At 44.2% G+C, this 16,515-nt stretch overlaps 1 protein-coding gene across 1 annotated transcript; it reads right to left on the bottom strand.

Annotated features, from left to right (window-relative positions):
• Positions 1 to 7,296: 7,296 nt before the first annotated feature.
• Positions 7,297 to 10,107, bottom strand: LOC138422251 (zinc finger protein 280A-like). The gene has a single exon (XM_069556967.1). It carries the CDS (start codon positions 9,984 to 9,986, stop codon positions 8,298 to 8,300), a length of 1,689 nt encoding a protein of 562 aa, XP_069413068.1. The 5' UTR covers positions 9,987 to 10,107; the 3' UTR covers positions 7,297 to 8,297.
• Between the last annotated feature and the right edge of the window lie 6,408 nt (positions 10,108 to 16,515).

The following is a 16,515-nucleotide window of genomic DNA, read 5'->3' on the forward strand; positions in this document are numbered from 1 at the left end:
CTCATCCTTTGCTGCCCACTTCTTCTACCCTCAGTCTTTCCCAGCATCAAGGTCTTTTCCAGTGAGTTGGCTTTTCACATCAGGTGGCCAAAGTATTGGATCTTCAGCTTCAGCATCAGTCCTTCCAGTGAATATTCAGAGTTGATTTCCCTTAGGATTGACTGGTTTGATCTCCTTGCTGTCCAAGGGACTCTCAAGAGTCTTCTCCAACACCACAGTTCAAAAGCATCAATTCTTTGGCACTCAGCCTTCTTTATGATCCAACTGTCATCCATACATGACTGCTGGAAAAGCCATAGCTTTGACTAGATGAACTTTGTCAGCAAAGTAATGTCTCTGCTTTTTAATATGCTGTCTAGGTTTGTCATAGCTTTTCTTCCAAGGGGCAAATATCTTTTAATTTCATGGCTGCAGTCACCATCCACAATCATTTTGGACCCCAAGAAAATAAAGTCTGTCACTGTTTCCATCATTTCCCCATACAAATTTAACTGTGTCCCACAATTTTTGCTGAATAGTATGTTCATTATCATTCACTTCCAAGTATATCCTAATACTCTCTTGTTAAGACAAAGATTGCATATTATATGGGCTTCTCTAGTCGCTCAACTGGTAAAGAACTTGCCAGCCAATGCAGGAGACACAAGAGGCCCAGGTTTGATCCCAGGTCAGGAAGATCCCCCTGGAGAAAATAATGGCAATCTGCTCCAGTAGCCTCGCCTGAAAATTCCATGGAGATATATATTATGTATGAATGGCATTTTAAAGGATGTTTCCTCGTCAATTTCTCACTATTGCATTACGGTCAGATCACACAGCCTAAATATTATTGACCCTTTGTATTTGAAGATTTCCATTCAGTTAAGTATACCATACTTTAGATTTCCATTCCAGTGAAGTCAAAATGAAGTCGGTGTGATATAGAGAAAATACTTGCAATGTCTAAAATGTGTATGTGAAATGACCTCCTTTAAGCCTCACAATTATTCCAGCATCTTTCAGTAGGGTACCTTTAACTAAGTTCCAGGTTTTATTTAAATTTTACCAGTTTTTCCACAAATGTTCTTTTCCAGTTTCATATTCCCATATAGGATACCAAATTGCATGAGGATATATACCTAAAAGCTATAGATACCTCCTTAGCTTACTCTGGTCTATAGCAGTTTCTTAAACTTTCCTTGCTTTTCATGACTTTTGATAATTTTCAGGAGTCCTTCAGGGACAGGTATTTTGCAGAATGACTTTCAATATGGGTTTGATATGTTTCTCCTGGTTGCACTGGGGTTTATATATTGTTAGAACTATACCTCCAAGGCAATATATATTTCTCATCACTTCCCATCAAGGATTCATACTATCAATATGACTTACCACTACTTCCTCAGCTATAAAGTTATCTCTTTCCCACTGACATATTCTGTTCTTTGGAAACAAGACACTAAACCCAGCCTACACTTAGGGAGGGCCATGGACTCTCATCTTGAGGAAAATATCTAAGAGATACACAAATTACTGAATATACAAAGTAATTGAAACTCATTTATAAGGAAGATCTGGTTCTTCTAGCCATATATTTTAATTGTAAATTAATTAAATTAAATTAAATTAAAGATTTAATAGGTTTCCCAGGTGGTGCTAGTGGTATAGAACCTGCCTGCCAATGCAGGAGATGTAAAAGACACGGGTTCAATCCCTGGATAGGGAAGATCCCCTGGAAAGGGAAATGGCAACCCACTCCAGTATTATTGCCTGGAGAATCCCATGGACAGAGGAGCCTGGCAGGCTACAGTCCATGCAGTCGCAAAGAGTTGGACAGGACTGAAGTGACTGAACACACGCAAAGATTTAATACCTCAGTCACACTAGCTACATTTTAACATCTTTGAAGTGGCATATTAGACAAGGAGATAGAAAATATTTTCATTGAGAATTCCCTAGTGATCTGGTAGGGCTTTGTGCTTCCACTGCAGAGGGCAGAGATTCCATCCCTGGTTGAAGATCTAAGATCCCTTAAGCCTCACAGCAAGGCAAAAAAAAAAAACAAGAATTCCTACAAGATGAACACTCCATCTGAAAAAACAGATAAAGGATATAAACAGGTCACCTCACAGAAGAGAAAAATATGCATTTATATATGTGAAAAGCTGATCGTCCTTATTAGGGAATACATGTAACAATTTTAAAAATTTCTATTGCTGCAGAAACTTCTGTGAATAGCACTGACTTAGATCATTGTTTTGCCAATCTTTCTTCTTTTCAAATGTAATGCACTTTAGCACATTAAACTGCCCTAGCTCTATCTCAAAAAATGTGCTATTTTCAGTATCATTCAGTTCAAATATTGTCTTTTTTCCATAACAATTTATCTTAGGAGCGACAAGTTATTTAGGTTCAGAAGCAGGAGTAGGAGGAGCCTAAACCACAACATTAAAGAGGCTTGTGAATTACAGAGGTGCCACTTTTGCACTTTGGGTTCCTGGAAATCCTGACTCTATCCTCAGCCTGTTCTCAGTTATATTGCTTCGTTTTCAAACTTTGGGAGTTCTTTCCTCCTCAATTATCTTTCTGGGTTTTTGTTTGGCCATGCCACAGAACCTGTGGGATCTTAGTTCCACAAGCAGGTGTTGAAACCCAGCCATTGTCAGTGAAAGCATCAAGTCCTAACCGCTGAACCAACAGGGAATTCTCATATATTTTTCCCTCTTTCTTTCAAATATTTATTCATTTACTTGGCTATGTTTGGTCTTAGCTTCAGCACAAGGGCTCCTAAGTCTTCCTCGTAGCACGTGGGAGCAGGATTTTTAATTGTTACATGCAGTATTTTTAGTTGCAGTAAGTGGGATCTAATACCCCGACCAGGAAAGAACTAGGACTCCCTAATTTGGGAGCACAGAGTCTTACCACTGGACTACAGGGATGTCCTTCCCATGATCGAACCCAGGTCTCCCACATTGCAAGTGAATTCCGTACTGTCTGAGCCACCATAGCTTTGACTGTAAGAACTTTGGTCAGCAGAGTGAGGCCTCAGCTTTTTTCATAGCTTTTCTTCCGAGGAGCATGCTTCTTTTAATTTTATGGCTACATTCACCGTCCACAGTGATTTTACAGCCCAGGAAAATGAAATCTGCTGTTGTTTTCACTTTTTCCCCATTTGTTTCCATGAAGTGATGGGACCAGATGTCGCAATCTTCGTTTTTTGAATGTTGAGTTTAAAGCCAGCCTTTTCACTCTACTCTTTCACCCTCATCAAGAGGCTCTTCATTTTCTGCCATTAGGGTGGTATCATCTGCATATTTTAGGGGACTGGAATGCAAAAGTAGGAAGTCAAGAAACACCTGGAGTAGCAGGCAAATTTGGCCTTGGAATGCGGAATGAAGCAGGGCAAAGACTAATAGAGTTTTGCCAAGAGAACACACTGGTCATAGCGAACACCCTCTTCCAACAACACAAGAGAAGACTCTATACATGGACATCACCAGATGGTCAACACCAAAATCAGATTGATTATATTCATCGCAGCCAAAGATGGAGAAGCTCTATACAGTCAACAAAAACAAGACCGGGACTGTGGCTCAGATCATGAACTCCTTATTGCCAAATTCAGACTTAAATGGAAGAAAATAAGGAAAACAGCTAGACCATTCAGGTATGACCTAAATCAAATCCCTTATGATTATACAGTGGAAGTGAGAAATAGATTTAAGGGCCTAGATCTGATAGATAGAGTGCCTGATGAATTATGGAATGAGGTTCATGACATTGTACAGGAGACAGGGATCAAGACCATCTCCATGGAAAAGAAATGCAAAAAGGCAAAATGGCTGCCTGAGGAGGCCTTACAAATAGCTGTGAAAAGAAAAGCAAAAAGCAAAGGAGAAAAGGAAAGATATAAGCATCTGAATGCAGAGTTCCAAAGAATAGCAAGAAGAGATAAGAAAGCCTTCTTCAGCGATCAATGCAAAGAGGTACAGGAAAACAACAGAATGGGAAAGACTAGAGATCTCTTCAAGAAAATTAGAGATACCAAGGGAACATTTCATGCAAAGATGGGCTCGATAAAGGACAGAAATGGTATGGACCTAAAAGAAGCAGATGATATTAAGAAGAGGTGGCAAGAATACACAGAAGAACTGTACAAAAAAGAGCTTCATGACCCAGATAATCACGATGCTGTGATCACTGATCTAGAGCCAGACATCCTAGAATGTGAAGTCAAATGGGCCTTAGAAAGCATCACTATGAACAAAGCTAGTGGAGGTGATGGAATTCCAGTGGAGCTGTTTCAAATCCTGAAAGATGATGCTGTGAAAGAGCTGCACTCAATATGCCAGCAAATTTGGAAAACTCAGCAGTGGCCACAGGACTGGAAAAGGTCAGTTTTCATTCCAGTCCCAAAGAAAGGCAATGACAAAGAATGCTCAAACTACCGCACAATTGCACTCGTCTCACACACTAGTAAAGTAATGCTGAAAATTCTCCAAGCCAGGCTTCAGCAATACGTGAACCGTGAACTTTCAGATGTTCAAGCTGGTTTTAGAAAAGGCAGAGGAACCAGAGATCAAATTGCCAACATCCGCTGGATCATGGAAAAAGCAAGAGAGTTCCAGAAAAACATCTATTTCTGCTTGATTGACTATGCCAAAGCCTTTGACTGTGTGGATCACAATCAACTGTCGAAAATTCTGAGAGAGATGGGAATACCAGACCACCTGACCTGCCTCTTGAGAAACCTATATGCAGGTCAGGAAGCAACAGTTAGAACTGGACATGGAACAACAGACTGGTTCCAAATAGGAAAAGGAGCACGTCAAGGCTGTATATTGTCACCCCACTTATTTAACTTATATGCAGAGTACATCATGAGAAATGCTGGACTGGAAGAAGCACAAGCTGGAATCAAGATTGCTGGGAGAAATATCAGTAACCTCAGATATGCAGATGACACCACCCTTATGGCAGAAAGTGACGAGAAGCTAAAAGGCCTCTTGATGAAAGTGAAAGAGGAGAGGGAAAAAGTTGGCTTAAAGCTCAACATTCAGAAAATGAAGATCATGGCATCTGGTCCCATTGCTTCATGGGAAATAGATGGGGAAACAGTGGAAACAGTGTCAGACTTTATTTTTGGGGGGTTCCAAAATCACTGTAGATGGTGATTGCAGCCATGAAATTAAAAGACGCTTACTCTTTGGAAGGAAAGTTATGACCAACCTAGATAGTATATTGAAAAGCAGACACATTACTTTGTCAACAAAGATCCATCTAGTCAAGGCTATGGTTTTTCCTGTGGTCATGTACGGATGTGAGAGTTGGACTGTGAAGAAAGCTGAGCGCCAAAGAATTGATGCTTTTCAAGTGCATCAATTGAAAGAGATGGAGAAGTGCTGGAGAAGACTCTTTGAGAAGACTCTTGAGTCCAAGACTCCCTAGGACTTCAAGGAGATCCAACCAGTCCATTCCAAAGGAGATCAGTCCTGGGTGTTCTTTGGAAGGACTGATGCTAAAGCTGAAATTCCAATATTCTGGCCACCTGATGCGAAGAGTTGACTCATTGGAAAAGACTCTGATGCTGGGAGGGATTGGGGGCAGGAGGAGAAGGGGACAACCCAGGATGAGATGGCTGGATGGCATCATGGACTCGATGGATGTGAGTATGAGTGAACTCCGGGAGTTGGTGAGGGACAGGGAGGCCTGGCGTGCTACAATTCATGGGTTCACAAAGAGTCGGACACAACTGAGTGACTGAACTGAATCGCACTGATCTGCATATCTGAGGTTGTTGATATTTCTCCCAGGAATCTTGATTCCAGATTATGCTTCATCCAGCCCAGCATTCATGATGTACTCTGCATATAAGTTAAATAAGCAGGGTGACAATATACAGCCTTGACGCACTCCTTTTCCTATTTGGAACCAGTCTGTTCCATGTCCAGTTGTAACTGTTGCTTCTTGACCTGCATACAGATTTCTCAGGAGGCAGGTCAGGTGGACTGGTATTCCCATCTCTTTCCGAATTTTCCAGAGCTTGTTGTTGTCCACACAGTCAAAGGTCTCATCACTTCATGGCAAATAGATGAGGAAACAATGGAAACAATGACAGACTTTATTTTCTTGAGCTCCAAAATGACTGCAATGATGACTGCAGCCATGAAATTAAAAGACGCTTGCTCCTTGGAAGAAAAGCTGTGACAAACCTAGATGGCATATGAAAAAGCACAGACATTACTTTGCCAACAAAGGTCCATGTAGTCAAGGCTATGGTTCTTCCACTAGTCGTGTATGGATGTGAGAGTTGGACCGTAAAGAAGGCTGAGCACCAAAGAACTGATGCTTTTGATCTGTGGTGTTGGAGAAGACTCTTGAGAGTCCCTTGGACTGCAGGGAAATCAAGCCAGTCAGTCCTATAGGAAATCAACTCTGAATATTCACTGGAAGGACTGATGCTGAAAGTGAAGCTCCATTACTCTGGCCACCTTGTGGGAATAGCCGACTCATTAGAATACACCCTAATGCTGGAAAAGAGTGAAGGCAGGAGGAGAAGGGGATGACAGAGAATGAGATGGCTGGATGGCATCACAGACTCAATGGACTTGAGCTTGAGCAAGCTCCAGGAGATGGGGAAGGACGGAGAAGCCTGGTGTGCTGCAGTCCATGGGGCTGCAAAGAGTGAGCACGACTGCACAACAGCAAATTATTGTTTGTCTTGCTTGATTTTTTTGTTTCTGCAGTTTTTCACTTCTAATTAAATTTGTTTTTGGAAACTCATGGAAGGTCTAGGACCTAAATTTTTCCTACAAATGAGAGACAGGGTACATTGCAGGGGCGGGGTGGGGCAGAGGGTGTGGGGGGGACATGGTCTGTCCCTGGGAAAGCCCTGCAGGGTCCTGCTCAGTTATATGATGAAACAGACTGGCAGTGCCAAGGGTCTGATAAAAATGGAAATGCCAGCACTGTTAGTGGAAATACACATTGCTTCAATCACTTTGAAAAAGCATTTGACTGTACCTGCATATTAGAATGGCTCAGTCAGTGACAGATTAGCCTGCAATGCAGGAGACCCAGGTTTGAACCTTGGGTCTGGAAAAACCCCTGGAGAAGGAAATGCCAACCCATTGTGGTATTCTTGCCTGGGAAACCCCATGGATAGTGGAGCCTGGTAGGCTAGAGTCTATGGGGTTGCAAGAGTCAAATACCACTTAGCAACTAAACCATTACCACATGCATTATCAGAGAATCTCATACCTAGACATACAGATATAGCTATCCTAGAGAAATCACTATGAAAGACACACGCAGGTTCATAGGCGGTTTATTCAAAAAGGCAAAATAAGAGCCTCAAATTTCAGGCACAGTAAAATGGACATATAAGACTATGCCCATTCATCCAAGGGAATTCTACCCAGCAATGAAAAAGAATGTTCCACAGCTACATGCAATAAGGATGCATCTCACGTATTTAAAAGAAAACCAAGACCAGAGGAACAGAAAGTGTAGTGTGTAATTCTATTTATTTAAAATTTGAAACATAGAAAAATGAATCCCTGGTGCTAGAGGTCAGAGAAGTGGTTACTTCGGGGAGCAGAGAGTGTCCAGGAAGGAACATGGAGATTTCAAAGCTACTTGATGGTAGAGAGATGAAGCAAGTACAATTTCAGTTACAGTAAAGCCAGACTTTATTTTCTTGGGCTCTGAAATAACTGTGGATGGTTACTGAGGCCATGCTCACTCCTTGGAAGAAAAGCTGTGACAAACTTATACAGCATACTAAAAGACAGAGACATTACTTTGCCAACAAATATCCATAAAGTCAAAGCTATGGTTTTCCCAGTAGTCAGATGCAGATGGAAGAGCTGGACCATAAAGAAGGCTGAGTGCTGAAGAACTGATCTTTTCGAACTGTGGTGCTGGAGAATGGAGAAGACCCTTGAGAGTCCCTTGGACTTCAAGGAGATCCAACCAGTCAATCCTAAGGGAAATCAACCCTGAATATTCAGTGGAAGAACTAATGCCGAAGCTCCAATACTTTGGCCACCTGATGGGAAGAGTCAACTGATTGGAAAAAAAAAAAACACCCTGATGCTGGGAAATATTGAAGGCAGGAGCAGAAGGGGTGTCAGAGGACGAGACGGTTGGATGGCATCAGCAACCCAATGGAATGAGTTTGAGCAAGCTTCAGGAGACGGTGATGGACAGGGAAGCCTGGCGTACTGAATTCATAGGGTCACAGGGAGTCAGACACGACTGAGCAACTGAACAAGAACAAAAGCCAGGCAGGATCTTTATGTGCAGCTGGCTGAACCTCAATAGGGCTTTTTCGAATTTCCGGAGGTGGGTAGAGCATGATTTTTAACCAGATCCCTTGCTGCAAGACGTCTGGAATATTTGGTGTTCGTAGTCAGCTTCTGCGTGGTCTTTGGCGCTTGGGAGTCCATGTTCCTCACAGTGATGGACGCTGTCTCTCTCAGTCCCAGCTGAACTGAAGTTCGGATCGTGACCTCTGCTTCAGGAGGCAGCCCTCGCAATTGCTCTGGCGTTTTGAATGACTGATGATGCTTGGTCTGGTGCTCTGCCTTCTCCTTCAGGTTCAAAAACTGCAGCTGGCACTTGGAACACGGAAAGACCCTCTTGTTCCAGTGCCTCCAGGCGTGATTTACGAAGGATGTCGCCAGTTTGAAAATTCTGAGGCAAAGCAGACAAAGCAAATTGTTCGTGTTTCCATGCCACGTTCTAAAATGCACCTCTACGTCAGCGAAGGCTGATGATCTGTAATTGCAAGCGCGGCACACGTAGGGCATTTCGCCAGGTTTGTGACTGTCCCCCATGTGCTGTAAGAGAAGCTGACCAGTTTCGAAGGACAGTTCACAGATTTTACAGACCGCGGAGGGCTCCCGGGGAGCGTGGACACTTTCAATGTGACACTGCAGCTGGAACGGGGTGGGGAACTGGCGGTGGCAGCACCGGCAGGTGGTGTGGATTTCCCAGCCGTCACCCTTCTGCCTCTCAAGCTCCAGATGGTTCCTCACATGGGTCATAAACTTGACATTGTTTAGAACTCTCAAGCAGCTGAGGCATTTAAAGGTTGTGTGAGTCTTCGGTTCTGGCTGCCCATCTCCTGTATGCTGTCCATAGTAAAAGTCATCGAGTAACATGACCAGATTTCCTTTCATGGGATCAACAGTCTTGCTCTGACTTGCTAGAGTCAAAAAGTCTGTTTTCTCCAGCTTTTCCAAACTACATGTTCCTTCTGGATCCATAAGACTGAAGCATGCCTGGTCATTTGCGTGAGTCCGTGAAAATGATGCCCCACCATGAACATGGCTCGGTGAGGTCGGGAGATCGTCCAAGGTCATAATCGTATTCTTTGTAGGAGAGATTCCTGGAGGAGGCATGGTGGAGGCAGGTCCCCCTGGGATTCCATCGCTGAGTTTAGGTCTTTTGGGATTCCCACCGTTAACATTTACATCTGAAGTGGAACATCGCTTTGAATTAACAGGACTTTCATCCTTGCCTCCTAATGAGAGAACAGCTCCAGATAGACAGTGAGACTGCGGAGAGAGCAATTCTGAATTGTGAAGCACGGCTTGCAGAGAGCTCGTTTTATAATCAGGTTTAGACGAAGGCTCGAAAATAACAGGACTGTCTCTTCCTCCCCGTTCAGACTGAGAAGCTGGGGAGACGGCCGCTGGCTCTGATGCTGGGCTCCTGAGATTTGCAGGTTGCAACGTGCAGGAGGGGTCTGGACTCACGTGGCCCTTCTTTCTTCTTGAAGATGAGTCCCTGGTCACTCTGTTCAAAATGTTAGAAATTACTGGCTTCGAACTTGAAATCACTCTGACAAAGAGGATTTCAGCATCCTCAGTGACGTGCTGCACTCCCACAAAGATGACCTCAGCATCATCTCCGTCCTCATCGCTGGCTTTGGACCCTCTGGTCTTTTGCTCGGGTTGTGGTGGTGCTTGTGCTCCCTCACACGGGAAGAGATGGGCCATTTTACAATCACTTTTGGCTTCAAGTAGCCCCTTCTTCTAGTGCTTTTTCCACCTAAAGGCAACCACAGGACAAGGTCATCGCCTCTGATCTCAGGGGCCACTCTCTCTGGTTTCAGTTAACCCTCAGTTGTTCACCTAAAATATTAAATGGGAAATTCCAGAAATAAATAGCTCGTAAGTTTTAAATTGCATGTCATTCTGAGGAGCGTGATTGGAATCTCACCATCCTGCTCCCTCCTGCCCAGAATGTGACTCGTTCTTTGTCCTACACACCCCACCCATTTGCCACTCGGTTACCACAGTGACTGCTGAGATGTCACAGGGCTTGTGACCAAGTCACCCTTAGTTTACCCAATAACGGCCCCAAAGCGTAAGTGGAGTGATGCTGGCAATTTAGATATGCCAGAGAGAATCCACTGAGTGCTTCCTTTAAGTGCAAAGATAGAAGTTCTCAATGTGATATAAAAAGAGAAAATTGTACGCTGAGGTTGCTAAGATCTGTGATGAATGTGAAGAAGAGAAAAGAAATCTGGGTTAGTTTTGCTCTCAAACCTCAAACTGCAAAAGTTATGGCCACAGAGCATAGTCAGTGCTTAGTTAGGGTGAAAAAAATCTCTAAATTAGTACAGTAATATTTTTTACATAGAGACTACATTCACAAAACTTTTATAAAAGTATATTGTTATAATTGTTCTATGTTATTATTACACCTTCCCTGGTGGCTCAGATGGTAAAGTGTCTGCCTACAGTTCGGGAGACCTGGATTTGATCCCTGAGTCGGGAAGATCCTCTGGAGAAGGAAATAGTAGCCCACTCCAGAATTCTTGCCTGGGAAATCCCATGGACAGAGGAGCGTAGTAAGCTGCAATCCATGGGGTCTCAAAGAGTCGGATATGACTGAGCGACTTCACTTTCACTTTCCTGTTAGTATTAGTTAGTTGCCAATCTCTTACTGTGCTTTTATAAAATAAACTGCATCACAGATATGTTTGCATAGAAAAAACATTGTGTATATAGGATTTGATACTATGTGAGGTTACAGATGTCCGCTGGGGGTCTTGGAACTTATTCTCTGCAGATAAGTGGTGATAGTTCTTTCAAAAGACAAAATTAGTACCTGATTTAATCATCGGCTGAAACATTGAGATACCTATTAACACCCTTAGACATAAGGAAACATCTCAAACTCAGTTAAGTGACATGACCATGTTAAACTTCCTTCTCCAGCCGCCACTTTTGCCTTGTCTCTCCATGGTGGCCCCAGCGCTCCTCTTAAATTTGCAGGAGAGCTGTGAGGCACCATCTTGCTTACAGATCTCCAATCTCACGCAGAAATGCTGACCAACATAAAATGTCCAAAAGAGCCCCCAGCTGTCCCTTGGGGGTACCCTTCACTCCCTCCATTCTGTGAGTCCAGAAGGCACCAGACTCTATATATGGATCAAAAATATTTTTTTAAAAAATTCCAGAAAGTTCTAACTGCAAAAGTTGAACTTGCCTCATGCTGGCAACTATATATACATAGCATTTACACTGTACTCGAAACTATTTACACAGCATCGACATTGTATTAGGTATTATAAGGAATGTGGAGATGATTTAAAGCATGCGGGAGCATCCCCTTAAGTTACTGCACCATTTTATATAAGGGACTTGAGCACCCATGGACTTTGGTAACTTCGGGTGAAGGGTTCCCGGACCCAATCCCGCAAGGGCACCGAGGAGAAGGGACGGGGCCTTCTCAGCACTTCTGCTGCTCCCCTTGCTTTGGACGCTGTCTCAAGTACCGCCGCCCAGCTCCTGACCTGCCTCGGTCCACAGTTTCTCTGCCAGGCTTCCCTGACCATGATGTCGGAAATCATAGCCTCCCCCAACTCACGTGCCATATTCACCTCCAGAGCTCTTGGATTGCTGTATTTTTGTTTCTAAAACAACATGTGGCATCTGTCTGTGCTGCATGTCTGCTGCATAAATAAACGGTAACTGTCACTAATACAATCATTTATCTGGACCACAGGCTCAACCCACTAACTCCTGGCTCCCCAGGTACTTACACTTGATCTTAGCCAGAAGGCTGAGAAGCGATTTCTCCAAGCATTTAATGAAATCCAAATCTTAATGATTTAAAACTATCATGCAAGGGAGAAAGTCAGCCAGTATGTAGCTGGATGCAGACAGGGGCGGTGGTGCTCGTTGAAATAAAAGGTTTGTAACACAATTTGTCTCCATTTAATACATTTGTTGATAGCTTCCATGCCATTAACACATTTCATTGACATTAAGGGACATTCTAAAGTTTACCTGTGACCATTTCTGATACCAGATCACACTTCATCAGTAGCATATGATAGTTTGTTTGGCTGTGTGTGAATGGTGGCCCTAGCGGTAAAGGACCCTCCTGCCAATGCAGAAGACGTAAGAGACGCAGGTTCCATCTCTGGGTCAGGAAGACCCCCTGGAGGAAGGCATGGCAAGCCACGCAGTATTCCTGCCTGAAGACTCCTATTCACAGAGGAGCCTGGTGGGCTACAGTCCAGAGGGTTGCAAAGAGTCAAACATGACTGAAGCAACTGAGGACACACGCATACATATGTATATAAATATATGTATAATTTTATAGTGGTATGAAAAATAATGCTGTGGGACTTCCCTGGTGATCCAATGTTTAAGACTCCTCACTTCCACTCCAGGGGGCATGGGTTCAATCCCTGGTCGGGGACCTATATCCCACATGCCACAGGGTGTGGCCAAAAAAAAAGGGAATAATGTTGTATCTTACAGTGATGTCATCTGAGATTTAATGGAAATTTCTATTTTTCATAAGCAGAATCCAGCCTACTAAATTCATGTCACAAGTCACTAATAGGTTGCTAGCTGCATCATATAGGCAAATGGTTTAGACAGGGATTGACAAATTGGCTTGCCTCCTGTTTTTTCCTCCCAACAAGCAAGCTAAGAATGATTTTTATGTTTTAGTTTTTTTTTAACTTTAAAAAATACGTTTAATATTTTTACTTTTCTTTTTAAATTTGGGGGGAACAAAGGAATATTTTGACATGTGAAAATTACATGATGTCTAAATTTCAGTGTCACAAATAAAGTTTTATTGGAAGACAGCCGCGATCATTTGCCACTGCCCAAGGCTGTTTCACACTGCTAAAGGCTGTTTCACACTGCTAATGGCAGAGACCGCGGGGCCCTTAATGCCTGGTTACTATCTAGCCCTTTACAGAGAAATTTTGCAGACTCATGGCTGCAGAAAACAAAATGAAGCATTCCAAACCCCATGGCTCACCAGCTCCTGAAGTCCAGTTGACTCCGTGCAGCTAAGGGTGAAGCTGGAGTGTCTCTGTCTCCACGTCCCAGAGAGATTTCTCTGGAAATACCAGCACCACTTCCTGTGTCCATGAAACTCCTACCTGGCTCCCCAAAAGCCTTTTCTCAGTGAGGCTGGATCAGGGGATTACAAGCCTTTTAAAGCCCTTTATAATCCAATCCATAGTATCCAAACTGGGCTCCAATCAGGTTTCTGAACCAGTTTTTCCCCATAGGATCTTTCAGCTAGAAACCTTTCTACCAAATTGCTAGAGAGAGGAAAGAATGTGGGTGGGGCTTCAGGGCCCTGCCCAGGGGCTGTTTTCCAGGTCTCAGTGTGGTGAGAGTCCCTACTTACCTCTCTGGCATCTAGAGGCCCACCACCTTGTCTCCAATTTATCTGCGTCTTTAGTTATTTGCGGTTCAATAGCTTAAGGGCAGCGGAAGGTGGTCCACACAGCTATTCCAACAGAGCTTGGGCTGATGTCAGGAACCTAAAAAGGCAGGGGTCCTCTTCCAGTGCTAGAAAATTCTCTGGCTGCAAACAGCAAACCGCTGTTCTCTTCCAGGGGCAAGGGGGGTGGGTTGGGGGGCGGAGGGTCAGGGTGAGGGGGCAGGAAGCAAGCTTGCTCCCAAGCGATCTGCACTTGAAGTGCAGCACCCGCTGGATTCCCGCTGGATTCCCGGGGTCCTCACTGTGAACCGCAAGAGCTTCTCTAGGCAGGGCCTCATGAGTTCTTAAACCCCGTCAGGTGCGTCAGGCCACACCCTGGTCCCCCTCCTTCTCCCTTCCTCCCACACTCCCCCTCTTCTCTCTCCTTCCCCTTTGCACCACCAAGATTATATCTCAAGCTTTCCTTCCCACTGCCTTTACAGCGCTCTGCACACAGATTCTTAAGGGGAGGGAGGGTTTCAGAGAAGAAATATGTGTATTTCCATACCTTATAAGGTAACAGAGTCACTGAATTAGAACAAAAATGAAGGTCACTAATGAACGTGATCTCAAGTGCTGTAACCAGATATAACATCAAAAATACCTTTCTTATCAAATCAAGACATGTTCACCTTAAATTTACACAATATATGTCCATTACATCTCAATGAAACAGGAAAAAAAAAAAAAAACCTGGCCATTAGAAAGAGCTGGTTACTCTTCCCTGGAAAATCCCATGGACGGAGGACCCTGGAAGGCTGCAGTCCATGGGGTTGCTGAGGGTCCGACATGACTGAGCGACTTCCCTTTCACTTTTCACTTTCATGCATTGGAGAAGGAAATGGCAACCCACTCCAGTGTTCTTGCCTGGAGAATCCCAGGGACGGGGGAGCCTGGTGGGCTGCTGTCTATGGGGTCGCACAGAGTCGGACACAACTGAACTGACTTAGCAGCAAGCCAGTTGATGCTGAGTGCTGTGCCTAGTTGCTCAGTCCTGTCTGACTCTTTGCGACCCCATGGACTGTAGCCAGCCAGGCTCCTCTATCCATGGAATTCTCCATGCAAAAATACTGGAGTCAGTTGCCATGTCCTTCTCCAAAGTTGGTGAGTATCAAAACCCAAGGCTAGGAACCTCCCTGGTGGTCCAGTGGTTGAGAATCTGCCTTCCAGTGCAGGGAACGTGGGTTTGATCTGTGGTTGAGGAACTAAGATCCCACATGCCAGAGGGCAGTGGACCCGACAAAGGATCCTGCATGCCACAGCTAAGACCCCAGGCAGCCAATAACTAAATAAAAATAAATACTTTTTAAAACTCTATGCTATTTACATTCTTCTGGATGTATTTGAAAGCATGATATTAACAGTTTTATTTATTTATGAATACACCATGCGACTTCCTGCAGGATCTTAGTTTCCTGACCAGGGACTGAACCCAGGTCACCAGAGTGGAAGCATTGAGCACCACCCACTGGTTTGCCAGGGAATTCCTAGTTTTATTTACTTAAAGGGTTTATTTTTATTGTATGCCAAAAGCTTCATCCTTTGCAGTGTTTACACTTATGAGGTCAATTTTTAAATGTTTGCAAAAACTTAGGAGAAAGAAAGGAAAATTTTGACTACTTATTTATGCTTCTAGGCTTCCCTGATGGCTCAGACAGTAAAAAAAAAAAAATCTGCCTGCAGTACAGGAGACCGGGGTTTGATCCCTGGGTCAGGAAGATCTCCTGGAGAAGGTAATGGCTATCCACTCCAGTATTCTTGCTTGGAGAATTCCATGGACAGAGGAGCCTGGGTCTGCAAAGAGTTGAACACAACTGGATGACTAACACTTTCACTTTCATATGCTTCTAAAGATTGCTCAAATCTCAGAATCACCTGGGACATTGTTAAACATAGAGATTCCAGGGCTGCATATCACACCTAAGAAACTCAGATTGCCAGAGGAGGGGGCCTGGGAATCTGAAAGTTCAATGTTTGCCTCACTTGATTCTGAAGTGAAGTGTATCCCAGGGTGTAAAATCCTCCAATACTTTGGGAAACATTGATTCCTGGTGGCTCAGCAGGAAAAAATCCACCTGTTAATGCAGGAGACCTGGGTTCAATCTCTGGGTCAGAAAGATCCCCTGGAGGAAGAAATGGCAACCCACTTCAGTATTCTTGCCTGGGAAATCCCATGGACAGAGGAGCCTGGCAGGCTACAGCCTGCCTGTGGGGTCACCAAAGAGTCGGACACAACTTAGCAACTAAACCACAACAGTGAAAGTAAAAGTCGCTCAGCCGTGTCCCCCCCTTCGCGTCCCCATGGAATACACAGGGCATGGAACCCTCCAGGCTAGAACACTGGAGTGGGTGGCCTTTCCCTTCTCCAGGGGATCTTCCCAACCCAGGGATCAAACCCAGGTCTCCCACATTGCAGGCAGATTCTTTACCAGCTGAGCCACAAGGGAAGCCCAAACAGCAATAAGAACACGCTTAAAATACCCAAGAATCTACTCCTTCCGGAGACCCTGAGGGTTGAGGGTCAGGAATTCATTTTTCCTTCATGTGACACACTGAGCTCCTGCCCTGGGAGGAGCAGGTTATTGCTAATTCAATCAATCGGTCAGATGCTGTAGCTTGAGCTGGGAGCTCATCCTCCCCACCACCCTCCAGAGATTCTAGGACTCCCACACCCTCTCTCGGGGCTTCTGGGTGTCCTTCGTATTGAAGGAAGTTAGGGTGTAAGCAAAGCCCAGAGATCCGGATCCAAACTTCTTAGTTTGGGCCACACTTTCAAATCTC

Source organism: Ovis canadensis, chromosome 17, assembly GCF_042477335.2.
Source record: "Ovis canadensis isolate MfBH-ARS-UI-01 breed Bighorn chromosome 17, ARS-UI_OviCan_v2, whole genome shotgun sequence".
NCBI classification, from domain to species: domain Eukaryota; kingdom Metazoa; phylum Chordata; class Mammalia; order Artiodactyla; family Bovidae; genus Ovis; species Ovis canadensis.

Bases quoted from the DNA above. Each gene is read 5' to 3' on its own strand.
- LOC138422251 (XM_069556967.1), bottom strand. From the start codon at position 9,986: ATGGCCCATCTCTTCCCGTGTGAGGGAGCACAAGCACCACCACAACCC.